This window comes from Beta vulgaris, chromosome 6 (genome assembly GCF_026745355.1).
Source record: "Beta vulgaris subsp. vulgaris cultivar EL10 chromosome 6, EL10.2, whole genome shotgun sequence".
Classification (NCBI taxonomy): domain Eukaryota; kingdom Viridiplantae; phylum Streptophyta; class Magnoliopsida; order Caryophyllales; family Amaranthaceae; genus Beta; species Beta vulgaris.
In genome coordinates this window covers 18,340,914-18,355,170 of record NC_079207.1, presented here as the reverse complement: position 1 = coordinate 18,355,170, position 14,257 = coordinate 18,340,914, and the positions used below count along the sequence as shown (strand labels likewise).

The following is a 14,257-nucleotide window of genomic DNA, read 5'->3' as shown; positions in this document are numbered from 1 at the left end:
CAGTTATCAAACTCAATATTAAGGAAAAAGCTTTATGGTATGAGGGTGATAAATTTGTTCCTATACTTCACAGTGTGTGTAAAATTATAGAAAATACTCTCCTTAGCCCTTAGAAAAAGGAACAAGCCAAGCGTCATACCCAACTTTTTCTGTCAACTTGACAGTATTTTGATCTTAATTTTTTTTTACAAATTTTGTGAAAATGATGAATCTGAAAGTGGCAACCCAGAAAACAATATTTCGGTGTGTTTTTCTTAAAATTAATATAGCGAATTTGGACAGAGAGAAACTATGTTATAATGGTAATAAAAATTTAGAATTAATATAGCTAACTTGTAAATATGACTGATTTTCTAGAAAAACAGAAGAGAAACCAGGGGTGTAGCTTGTAGGTAGCGATCACTTAAAAAGTTTGTTCAATTACTCGTTGACATATACTACCACTTCTCATATTTATAAGGTTGACTATTCAACTCAGCTTGTTAACCTGACAAAATACTTGTTGTCTGTTGATCCTTTTGAACATGAGCTCTGAGCCAACTGCAACACAAATTAGTTCTTCTGAATATCAAAAATGTCTCCACTAACAAGGGAAGGTGAGCTAACTAGTGTCTTTTTAACCAACTACAACCCATGATAACTACGATTAGTTGGTTCTTCAAAAACTCTGAACATTATTCAACATTAAGTTTCCCTATAAATAGTCATCAAAGCCAGAAGCTGTCTTACCATCTCAGAAACATATATTGCCAAAAGCACATATTCAGATACTTGTATTCCATTTATCGTTATGGCAAAGTATTCCCTCCTGCTTTCTGTACTTGTAGCTCTGTTTCAAATGAGCTTCGCCGCCAGACATCTTTTACAAACACTTCCTCCAATCCAGCCGTTTCCAAAACCGAGTATTCCTCCGATGCCAGCAATGCCAACCATGCCTCAAACAGGGTTTCCCCCACTACCAAACCTCAGCATCCCACCGATGCCAGCAATGGTGAACCCACCACAAGTAGCACTACCGCCATTGCCATCCAACTCCTTCCCCGCAATGCCAGCTGCAACCAACCTGCCACCACAGCCATCAACATTTTCACCATTGCCGTCCAATTACTTTCCCCCCATGCCAGCTGCAACCAATCTGCCACCACAGCCAGCAACATTGCCGCCATTGCCGTTCAATTCCTTTCCTCCAATGCCAGCTGTAACCAACCTGCCACCACAACCAGCAACATTGCCACCTTTGCCATCCAACTCCTTGCCCACAATTCAAGCTGCAACCAACCTACCACCACAGCCACAGACAGCAACATTGCCACCACTGCCATCTGTCACTCCTCTGCCAGCAGGGCCTGTTGCCCCCCTGCCTAAGGCCACATTGCCACCATTGTCACCCATGCCTTACGCACCTAACACAGCATTACCTCCCCTACCAGCTATGCCTACTACTCCGACCACTATCCCTTCCATGGCACCATCTCCATCCCAGTAATCCAGAGCCAATGATTTTTCTCTCTTTAAGTATATATAGTCACATATTCTAGAGTTTTGCATTGTATCTTTTGTTATGGTTAGCTATTATTGGGCTTTCTTGTGTCACAAGCCTCAGCTGTGTGGACAAGCATATCTTGGTTTTCTTGTCTCAGGAGAGGAAGGCTGGTTTTATAGTTGTAATGATTTTCTACTGTTCTGTACTGATCCGGGGCACAGATTTTGGATCAATAAAGATTATACATATATATATGCAGATTTTCTTCAGTTCAGAACTGCCATTATCTCATTCTGCTCATATCACTTGCACCAATTTTAGTGTAGAAAAACAAAAACAGCTTCTGCTATGCAGTCATTATAATATAACTTTCAGAAGTCAGAACAGCCATTTTAACACACTGAATCTTCGTTATTACAATTAGGAAATTTATAGCATATCTGCAAAACATTTCTCCAGAAGTTCACTATAAGAATTAGTATCTCAAAATTCTGAAATTAATTTAGCCTGTGTGAACCAAACCAGATCTCGAACTTCCACGTGCCACTCGTATTTGGCACTCGGCATCAGTTAAAGTGTAAAACAATTTTATTTCTCTATCAGTGAGTCTAGTTAGAGCTTTTTCATGAATACTGAAAGCTTTTTTTTGGTTTTCTGAGCAAAAAACGGAATTTAGAGGAAGTTTCTTTACAACTTTTCACTTAGAATTTCTGAAATTGACACAATGCGAAAAATAAACAAACTAACAATTACATGAATACTTTTATACTTTTCATCTAACCATGTCATTCCTGCATAAGAAAAAAAAAGGACAAAGGTGCTGACTGCTGATCCCGTTATCTTTATTCTCTTCCCTTTTTTTTTTATAGCCTAACTTTCACAAAGAACCTACTCTGAGAAATGAGAACAGTATAATGTAATGCTAACATTCCAAATACAACAAGTATATATGGCTAGTATTTCTTTCCAATTTTAAAACACAATTTCCAGATATCTTTCGCAGCTCCATCCTCTTTGGCTAGCTGTAGATGATATGTACAAGCAGCGTAGAATAACATAGATACGCTAAAATCATAAGAATTATGGTATATTGAACAAGTATGTCCCAAAAAATAAGGTACATGGAACAACAATGGTATTGAATAAACACGCTTAGTACAACACTTAAGAATTATAGTACTAACTAACTATACAGTGACTTGTCGAAAACTCCCTCCAACCCCCAATTGACTCAAAAGCTCAAACCTGAATAAAACATTTGAGCTTAATCTTGCTCTCCCGAACTTAACAGAGAGCAAGTGCGCAACTCGCATTAGACAACTTAACCAAACACTAAGCTGGTAAAGTTAGACTTAAACCTACGATTTGATTGTCTGGTTGTTAAATTACAAATATACAGCCTTTGCTGAACTTCCCTTTGATTTCTTAGGTCGCAGTGGTAATGGGTCTGTGTAAATGAGTAAGAAAGACATAATGTCGATGTCCATTATAATACAACTCTACTCTAGAATATGCATCTTTCTTAAATTCTCTTTACCACTCAATTACCGTAGTAGGCGGTACTGAGCAGGGATGGAAATTGAAGAAAAAGAACACATACTCAGAGATGGAGTAGTATTACCATAGACTTCGCAAGTCTTTTTTGCAAATGACACACAATCATACCGATAACTTCATTTATTACCAATGCCATTTCGACTTCAACGACCAGCAACACTGCCTTTTCCAAATATGTAATCAGAGAAATCGTCCACACTGGCAGAATCTTTGGTGCTTGGTGTACTACACGTGCCTTCTTCTGAGTAGCTGAACAGGGAGGAGATCTCACTTGATGAATCCACCCTCGGAATGCTTTCAACAGAGTGAGTAACCCACTCCTCAACATATGAAGGTTCTTTGGCATAACTGCTTTTACTTGACTCACGCTGCATCACCAAAGGATCAACACTGGCATCTGAACTACCATGCCTAACCTTTGGCATAGCATATATCTCACTGCAACTGGCGGTAGCAGCTTCAAAATTCACCCCACCAGGCTTGCCATTATAGGAATTCCTCCCTGATGCTGGAAGCATTGGACTATCCCTGCAGTAAAACAGTTGCTGTCTGATCTACGATTTTCTTTGAATAGCATTGAGATATGTACTTCCACTCGCAATAGTTTCACCCAAAAAAAAGGCACTTGAATTTATAAATAACCATACAGCATACTCGTACACACAACCAATTACTGATCTTATTAACATGTGCATTTAACACATAAACACTGACCATCACCTTGAACAATTTCTATCTTGGTTTTTCCCTTTTCCTCTTCCATATACGAATTCTTTAGTACAATCATATTCGAAATGAAAGAAGCAGCAAAATGCCAAATGAAAACATACATTGCCAAATCTGTAATGTCTTAGCACTAGTGTTTAGAAAAGGAGCCCTTGAGGTGCACCAGGAGCTGAAGGCAAAGATGGTGCTGCCACAGCACTGAGAAAAATCGGGGAACATTTCTATGAAGCACATCAAGGCATAGTAGTGGCACTAATTTCACCAGTGTCCCATTGTCAGAAAGCCAATTTTACCGCCAAAAACTTAAGATATAAAAAAGTGGCTCACTTTAATGAAGCGTGCTTCATTCCTAGGCTCTAGAACCCCTATTGCCTCAGTGTGCCTCAAGCCTTTTCAGACACTGCTTAGCACCTCAATTCCATCATCCCCGGACTTTTCTAAACCCTTCCCCCAAGCTTTTGCACCCCTCAACCTCTCTTAGTCTTCATACTTGTTCATCCTCTTAACTTATCCGATAAACATCAGAATACATCTCAAAGACATTATAAATTTAATGGTTAATGAAGCAAGAAGCAAGAGTTTAAACCTATAGAAGGGCCAAATTTTACTCTCAATGGCTACTTTGCAAATTACTTTTGAGCTCAATAAAAATTAAAGAAAGTTCTCACGCATTTATGGCTTCCCCACTCCAAAAGTAGTAGCATGTAGCATCATCTCACCAACAGGTTTGATTCCAAATTTTCTTCAACTGTTTCCAGCAAAGACCAGACAGAATCCAGAAATGCAAACCTTATCAGACTACCATCTCAATGTCCATTCTCTATCATGCCAGTGGTCCCTCCTCTTATGATCCTTGCCCTTCAGAACCCCAGCCAGACCTGAACCTTGCAAATAGTCTTAGGCTAGTTTCTAGAGTTCCTACCATTCGCATGCCTCATTTAGTAATCACAGGCACAGTTCAATTGTTTGGTACACACTTATGGGACAAGACTTGTTATAATCTATACCCATGATGGAGTCTATCCGCCATTGGTTCCACACTAGGTCACTTGAACTTTTCCACTATTTGAACCCCAAAAAGAACATATAAAATTGAAACACAGCAATCTCAGAGTCTATTCAATGCTGTCATACTATAAGCACATATGCAACAGAGACAAAGGCTCAGCAGCTCCTGCTCGATCTTATATTTGCCAAATACTGTACCAGGCTTTTCAAAATTCTTTTCATGACCCAAAGATGCGTAATCGGTAATACTATCAGCTTGTACAAAGAATTCATACCTCGCATACAGAAGCATATATGCCTCTTCTGATAAGACCCTCTCCAAATCCACGCTAATAACCTGTAGCAAACCGCTAATCAATTCCTTATTGTTAAGGAACCATTAAATGAGAATACTATTACAAAGTGACATGTGAACTGGTGAAAACCCAATCTAACGCATATAGCAGACTTCTAATCGAAAATATGCAGAGTATTAGGAGGCAGGAATAAGATTACAAAGCAAGATTTCACATATTTTCTGGGAAATATTTGTCATGAGCAATCCCAACTTTAAATTATTCCATAATAATCCCACCTGTAAAGGGTGCCTTCTCAAAAAAAAAACCAAACTATTTTTTTTTTTTATTATAGACCTAAAATGGATAAGTATAGGCAAGAAAATTAATAGTTTGGATTCTTTTGAGAAGGTATTGCCAAAAGTTGGGATTATTCAGGTTTAATCCAAAGTTTAGATTATTTTGAAAAGATAGATGAAAGTTGGGAACATTCATGTCAACTTTTCCTATTTCATGAGGAATTAGCTAGAAGATATACATACCACACTATCATCAATCTTGAACCACTTTTTACGGTAATTCTTCACGTAGCACACATAATGACCAGAGAATTCTGCACTTGAAACATCCAAATGAACTACCACAGCATATAGACTGTATTGAGGGTATTTATCACTCGAGTGACTCATATAAGGACTCATGTTCAGCATTTCCGGAAACTGAACAGGCTTTTTCAATTTAGTGAAATTTCCAGCCTGGAAGGTGAACATGACATATAAGCATGCATATTTGCAATAATATTTGCAGTCAAGCTAAAAAATAATAATAATGGATCATGGGAAGGCAATTAAAAAACAACCTGGAATCGCTTCAGCACAATTGTAAGGATGTTTGGTGCCTGGAAGACTGTGAGCTTCTTCTTAGCTTTCTCATAAGATTTACATCTGTTGCATAAAAGTTAAAACGAAAAAAGTTACGCATAAACAGGAATTAGCAAAAAAATACACAGTTAACATAGAAACAAATGCATATAGGCATATAAAATAAAAATAACAGTGTTGAGCAGCAGTAAAGATGAAAAAGAAGGTCATCAATGAAGATAACTGCATAACAAAAAAAAAGTAAGCAAACCTGTTGCAGTAGTACTTGTTATCCCCCTCTAACATTTCAGAAGCTGTAAATCTTCTGAGTGCCTGTTCAAGAGTTCTAACATCCCCATCTATCTCTACAGTGAGATCCATCATTCTTTCATATATCTCCGATTTGTTGTGGCACTTCATGCATCTTATCTAAGAATCAAATCATAAGATTATCAGTAATGTAACAGCAAAAGCAAGTATTTCGGCGACATTCAGTATAAAAAATGAAGTAGTATTAATTCTAGCCATCAGCAGAAATCCCCAGACCTTAGAATGAAGAAAGCCCCCAAATGTCATTCCAACTAGAGTACTATGCTCTGCCACTGGACCTGTAAGTCCAGCCAGCTCAGCGCAAACAGACTGCATTGTATCAACAGCATACCTGCCATCTTAGCAATAGGAAAAATAAATCCATCCGAGATTATGTATGTCAATTTACAGACAGAATTTTTTGTGAAAAGGTCAGAACTTCTCCTCACCTCAAAAATTCATGGGCGTCTTCTTCTCTGCCATGACCAAGATGACTAATGTTAGAGAGGATTCGAATAGGGGATAGCGGAGTGTAACCTTCCCTTCCTTTCAGGATAAGATGTTCAAACTCGCAAACAAAACACCATTCATCCTTCCAACCTGACAGGAGCAATGCAAATGACAGACATAAGGAACAGAACCAGACAACTAAAAAAGATTCATGCCACTAGACACTTTCAGATTAAGTACTTGCATTCTTTTGAATGAAGCCCTTGAAGGAGATACATCGTCAAGGGTCGAGTATATGCAAGGCATTGGAGCACAGCATTTGCATAGCAGCTGCAAAACATTAAAACACAAAAATCTTATGAGTTTAGATGACAAAGACTGGTCAACTCATAATCAGATCTCAATCAAAAAAATTAATAAAAAGTTGTACTTAGTGACTGAGCTATATTGTTCATTTCGGAAGCAGCTTAAGACTAAATGTCCTTTGGCTTTGGATTAAATGAGATAAATCAAATTGGTTGCTTTTACTGCCAGCGCTTCTTTTTTATTGCAAAGAACCACCATGTTGCATTTTCAAATCAAGTGTTTAAACAGTGTTTCTCTTATTGCAGTCTCTGTGTTATTATAGGGGGGCTTGAGATGGATTGCATGGGTCCAAACCACATGGAAGCTTCTTCAGAAGCATTTGCTAAATATTAATGTCAATGGATGAGCTGTGAATAGAGAAAGATGGGTGAGACAGCCATGCTTTCTCTTCATGGAGTAGATAAGAATTTGTGATAACAGTTTAATCTTCTTGATATATAACCAAATAGTAAAGCTAAGATATCACAAATTTAATGTCCATTACAACAACAAAACCCCTAGTGAGACTCCAATGTTGACAAGATATAGGGAAGGCAAGATGCACGCAGCCCTGAGCATCACCAGTCAAGACTAGCAAGGAAGCTATTTCTATTTGGTAAACACCATGTAAGAGCAATTATAAGATCATTACCTGTTTCCACAGTTAGTAAGGCCAAATGGTTCTAACTCGACGTCATTTGAGGAGTACAATTTCAAAAATGCATCATGCTGAAACATTGACTGCAAGATTATTGAAAAGCACATATTAAAACTCATAAAAGCATTAAAAAAGACATTGCAAGAGGAAAATAAAAGCTATCCTAGAGAGAGACCTTGTAGTTATGGTTTCCCGACGTTCCGATCGAACTATTACATAGAGGTGGCTTCTTCTGATGAGAGGTCTTGAAATGATGCACAACTTTCTGGAGAGATGATTTGAAGCCATTATATGGTACCTGGCTTGAACTCATGCTTCTTGATGGCAATAAACTATTGCCAGAATGTTTATCGGCCAAGGAGTTGACACTCCCATGATTCATTTTCTGTGAATGCTTCTGTCCCTCAATATCCACGTAAGGAACCTCTTTGGACTTGGAAAAATTATGTATATTACCCGAGACAGTTCCATCAGACAGATTACCTTTTCTAATTCCTGATGGCATGTCTGAATTGGAAGACCTGGATTTCCTTCTCTCACCTTGCCTTGATTTCTCTCTCTTCAATTTTTTCACTGTTGATCCCAACCCCATTGAAGTTTTTGAATCTAATTTGTTACTTTTATCTTCTCTTTGGTCCATATTAGGTGCGTTAATGTCTGAGAAAGGTGTCCCATTTTCACCAGATGAACTCCGTCCAATGTCAGTGTCAAAAGAGTCAATAGTCACAGTAGATAGACGGGGTACAGGGGAATCCAAAACATCATGATCCAGCTGACCGGTTGTGTTCTTCTCATCCATTCTTGGATAATCATCAGCAGAATAGTTGCCATATGTCTCACATTGTTCCGTAGTTTCTGCATTTCTACTTAAATGATCTCCCTCGAATGCACCGTGGCCTTGAGGATTGCATTCAAACTTGTGACCTTGTCTCCAATGAATTATTTGGCACTTACTAGAACTACAATGGCAGGGGTTTCAAAAAGAAATGAGAAAATATGACGCATACCAAAAAAATAATTAAGCGCAAGTTGACAATGCCATATGCTAATCCCAAAACACTAGCAGCATAAAACTAAACAAAGTGAAGAATCCAAAGTGGGAGGAAGCTAAACACCCATACAGCTAGCATAAAACTTCGAAGGAATCCAAAAGCCTTGACCCACTAGCTGAGACAAGCTATATTGGTTCTCGACCAGCAAGAAAACAAAAAAAAATCCAAGAAGCTCTATATATGGTGGCTTCTATCTCTCTGAAAAAGCACTCTCGTAATCCAAAGTGGGGAGGAAGATCAAATGCAAAGAGAAAAGCAACAAAGTGAAGAATTACATATCAATGTCACCTAAAAACTGAACCAAAAACTACTTTAATTACTCTTTCCTTCCTGAATTATTTGCAACTTATTCTTTTAAGGCCAAGCCAAAATATTTGTTTGGGTTTCATTGATCTTAAACTGGATCGATGGTTATATCACTTACATGGTACATTTGATAGATCAAAATCTTAAATTTATCCAATCTGACACGATCTGAGTATCCGACACAAAAATAGTGTCAAATAATAATGAACTGGAGAATAAAACCTGATGTATTGGGCATGCAAAAAATGTGAATGCTTTAAGTAACAAAATGAATGATAGGGATCCCTTTTCAAGTGATTTTGGAAGTCCAATATTTCTAAACAATGCTAATGCCAAAGTGGGGGACTGGGGATTAAAGCAAAACACCTGGGAACCCTTTTTTTTTTTTTGAAAGGACCTGGGAACCCATATTTAACTATATATTATGCATTCCCCAAAAACAACCCAAAATTACAATATTTCAAGAGTTCATGCCTCAGAGAAGCACATGGATACCCTCCTCTTGCATATATTTTCAATTCCAAAATGGCATCCATCTGAGTAACAAAGCATATAACATATTAATTTCCCAGATTCTGCTATGGCGTTCCAGCCTTCCAGGTAACCCAATCGGCCAATTATTAAATCCTTTTAGGAACTTTTCAGCTTTCCACTTAGGAACATCACACACACCTTGATATACTCTGGTCAGCTTTCTACTTCTCAATGTTCCAGTTCCATCTACACTCCGCATTTTTGTTTTGTCTAATTTTATACTTGACTTCCTGCTCTAGAGGTCTCACATAATCATGTATTGTCTCAACTAGAGGTGTCTTCAACTTATCTGAAGTTATTTCGACAAAAAGAACACACACATAAACACACACACAAAAGTTCCAACAATATATTGACAAGTTCTAATAAGTTACACCAAGTTCAATTTGAAACTACAATAAGTTCAGATAAGTTCTAATAAGTTCAGTTTTAAAATTCAATGAGTTTTGGTAAGTTCTAATAACATCAGTTTTAAACTTCAATGAGTTTTGATAAGTTCTAATAAGTTCATATCACAGCTACAAAGTGTTCCAATAAGTTTGAAATTAATATAAGTCAAATACTTTCAAACAGAATACGCGCTATATGGATGCTCGTCCACAGTCATTGTTGCTTAATGCAATCATATAAAACAACTCATTTTCGAGCATCAAATCTTCACATCAAAAATTTCAAATATTTAGAGACGCCTCGAATGTATAGATCTCAGCTATCAGGTACACCAGCTACCAAGTCATACACTCATACCACTGACCACACTATAGGTCATACCAGTGGCAAGTTACACTATACAGTATTAAGACAGTACTTCAGTAAAACAGATGAGTTATTCAAACTTCTCAAAACCACCAGAACTACAAACTTCACTTCTCCATCACCGAAGCTTACAGGTCGCCCCCACAAATAATTAAAAACTACACTCATCGCGGAAATAAAAATCGAGCTAATTAGACCTCTATCTATCCTAAGAAGATACATCACATCTGCTCTTCTCTAATTATCAAGCAAACTAAATAAAAACGGTTTAATTGACAATAAATCGCTCACTAAATAAAAATTGCAGCTCTAGTTCATAACATTCCTAAAATATCTAGTTCAAATCTGCATTAATGTACATTATATGAAGAAAGGTCGACATTACTATATAGTATAAACTGCTGTCATCAAATTAATCCACTAATTCTTTTTGTATAATAGCAATATATTTGTAGATAACAATTAGCTGACTAAATCAACCATATAAACAACATAATTTCATATAAAAAAATAAATAAATTACCAATAACGAACAGTCTTGCAGCGGGAGCAGCGAGTGGAGGTGAGAGAAGAACAAACAGCACACTCATAACTAGGCTTAATCACAACAGTAGAATTACTAAAATGTCCCTGAAACGCATCAAAATCCGCCATTGTAGCATCTCTAGAATCGAAAACCTCCATTTTCTCAGGTACATCATTCTTCAAAGTCCAGCGTAAAACCAGCGTAAAAATCAAGAGCGCCAAAGCTAGTAGCACCGGAATCCCCAGCATTTACCGAATTTACCCCGCGCCCAAAATCAACCTAATCAGAAACCCTAAAATCACAGCCTCACACATAAAGCCGTTGATGCTAAAGGATCAGTGACGTGGAGTGATGCCAGCCGTTGATTGTATAGGCGGCGACGACGACGGCGGCGGTGGGAGGCTGGTAATAAAGAGGAAATTGAGGGGTAATTTGGGGAATTTTGTATAAGCATCTGGTGACTGGTGAGAGAATTTGGATCTGTTGAGAAGTGAGGGAAAGTTGAAGAATGAACATTCGAGTGAAATAATTAGTTCAATTTTAGGTGATGATTGATGATTGATGATTACTGTGATTAAACTTAATTTTATTTTGGACTTTACCAGAACGAAAATCTTGTCTTTTTGCTACTCTTTTTATTTCGTTTTATAGGAAGACAATTTACACAAGATAGTAGAACTTACAAGAAGGAAAGATTGGAAGAACAAATTGTTGCTAATTTAAAGTTTTGCTGTATTAATTTAACAAATTGCGTGTGTATGACAAAAGCTTTACCAAACTGACCAAACTCATTGGTCCTTTTAGTATGGGTTTTTTTGGGTCGTATTGAATTTCAAAATAAGGTTTTTTTTTTTTTTTTGGAGAAGAAAAAAATTTCATTAATTGAAAAAACGGCATCTACAATAGATATTAAGGAAAAACAAGATACAATCAAACAAGGTTAAATCAAATTCGTCTTCGAAAAAATTACAATGAACCAGATCGAGCAATACAGCGCAGCCCCCTTGTTTTTGCTGAATCAAATAGCTATTGATGAGGAAGTCTATCATTCTGACATAGTTTGGGAAGAACAATCTTGATCGAGCCATGTTTATCGCATCCGAGATTCCTACCTTCATATTGAGTCTCAAACTTCAACCAATGAGAACAATTTCTCATACCTAAAAACAAAAAAATCATATGCACAACTCCCATAGGGGAGAAGGAGATCTCCACAGCAGAGAGTACTAAAAAAATCCCATAAAGAGATACTAATTTATTCAACAAAAATAAAAACTGAAAATAAAAGAGGGAGAGGGGCTTACCATGGATGAAAACATCCATGGCAGCCCCCTAACTGATGAAGAAAGGGTAAGGGAAGCTAGGATTTAGAGAGAAAAAGAGAGAGGGGGGGTTTCAAAATAAGGTTTAGATAGGACAATTTTACAATTGCTGCATTAAAATGTATACTAATATATTAAAGGGTATTTTTAAGAAAGTTTGTGTGTCACGTGTCACCTTCTTCTAAGACTCTAATATAAAAAGTGAAAGTTTAACAATTAATTCACCATAATACTATTAAAATAAAATGTCATAACGTCTTATAATTATATCTAATTAAAAGATTTGAACAAATAATCTGATACCATAAACTCTTACTCCAATCCTTGTATAAAGTTAAGTTATTGCTTTCATTTCCAAACTTTTAAGGAGTTATTTTTAAAAATTCATGCAATTACTTATCATGTCATCATATTAATTTTTTCTTACTTGACAAAAAGTTACGAAAAATAACAACACGGGGCATTGATCGAGCCACTCACTAGTTGTAACCACTATAACTCGTGTAGTCTAAGTTCATTCATCAAGAAAATTTAATCTTCTTAAAAAAATATATAAACCTACCTTTTCTCTCTAGTTGTATCCCCTATTTTCCCCTTTATCAGTTAGGGGCTGCCAATGGATGATTTCATCTATGATAAGCCCCTTTTTCGTGTTTTGTATTTGTCTATTTGTTCTGTTGAATAATTTAGGGCCTGTTCTCCTCAGCTTATTTTCAGTTCAGTTCAGTTCAGCTCCAATCAATTAATTCAGTTCAGCTCCAATCAGTTCAGCTCAGTTCAGTTCAGCTTCATTCTTTTATAACCATTTTGTTAAATATTATTATTATGTTGGTGTAATTTATTTTACTAATTACTCTTATTATTATTATTACTATTATTATTATTATTATTATTATTATTATTATTATTATTATTATTATTATTTACTTTTATATCATTACTATTAAGCATTATTATTATTATTGTTTCTATATATTATTTTATTTATTATAGCTTTACTTATTATTATTACTATTATTATTAGGAGGAACATGGTTTAGGTCAAAGCACAAATAAACCCACGTTTTTAGCCCATAAACTAATCAAATCGCGTCAAAACTGTTTATGATGTAATTTTTGCGGTCCAACCCAATCATTATTTTTATTACTAAATATTATTATATTATTATATTATTAAATCTAATTATTAAAATAGTAATATTAATTTACTTCTTTGATATTATTGTAATATATATCATCATCAAGTATTAATATATTAATACAAATAATATAAAATAATTATTAATTATCATTATTATCATTAATTATTATTATTATTATTATTAATTTATGATTATTAATATTATTTATTTATAACTATCATTTAAAATATCCAAAATACTATTATTATTATTCATTATTATTACTTATCATTATAATTATTATTTAATATTCATATTATTATTGTTTAATTCAGTTCAATTCAATTCAGTTCAGTTCAGTTGTTTTATGCCGAAGAGAACAGGCCCTTAGTATCTCTTTATGAGAGTTTTTCCTGCTCTACTATATATGGGTGTTTAGTCTTCTCTGTTATGGAGGTCTCCTTCTCCCATATGGGAGTCGTAAGTCTAATTTGTTTGTTTTTAATATTAGGTAAGAGAAATTGTTTTCATTGGTTGAAGTTCAAGACTATCACCATGAAAGTATTGGAAGCTCGGATGCGGTCAACATGGTTAGATCAATATTGTTCTTCTCCAAACTATGTCAAAATGATGGACGGATCTATTAATAGCTGCTTGAGACAGCAAATACAAGGAACTTGCGTCACAATATTCAATTTGGTTCATTGTAGAAGACGGAGTTGATTTGGTCTTGTTTAATTGTATTTCTTTCTTTAAAATTTATTGTAAATGATGTTTGGCATTCAATTAATGAAATTTCTCTTTCAAAAAAAATCATCATACACACGGATGTACCACATGCATGATACATTCAAGACTAATTTTTGCTCATTGCTCATTTAGAATTCTCCTTTTTTCAGTATATTTTGCTCATTTGGATAATTTTGAATGAGCAACGAGCAAACAAATATCAATGGGTTTATCATGCTC

General features: G+C 35.8%; 1 protein-coding gene across 2 annotated transcripts; it reads right to left on the bottom strand.

Moving 5' to 3' along the window:
- Positions 1 to 2,544: 2,544 nt before the first annotated feature.
- LOC104896064 (ubiquitin carboxyl-terminal hydrolase 17) lies at positions 2,545 to 11,604 on the bottom strand. 2 transcript variants are annotated; one of them, XM_010682753.4, is made up of 11 exons: positions 10,843 to 11,601; positions 7,847 to 8,630; positions 7,666 to 7,754; positions 6,913 to 6,998; positions 6,668 to 6,818; positions 6,456 to 6,570; positions 6,181 to 6,338; positions 5,909 to 5,993; positions 5,592 to 5,804; positions 5,050 to 5,111; positions 2,545 to 3,568 (listed from the first exon to the last, which is right to left on the bottom strand). In XM_010682753.4, the coding sequence occupies exons 1-11, from the start codon at positions 11,091 to 11,093 to the stop codon at positions 3,184 to 3,186; spliced, it is 2,379 nt and encodes a 792-aa protein (XP_010681055.2). In that variant the 5' UTR covers positions 11,094 to 11,601; the 3' UTR covers positions 2,545 to 3,183. The 2 variants fall into 2 exon arrangements, with proteins under 2 accessions (XP_010681055.2, XP_048501724.1); XM_048645767.2 differs by lacking the exon at positions 5,592 to 5,804 and having other exon boundaries at positions 10,843 to 11,604.
- Between the last annotated feature and the right edge of the window lie 2,653 nt (positions 11,605 to 14,257).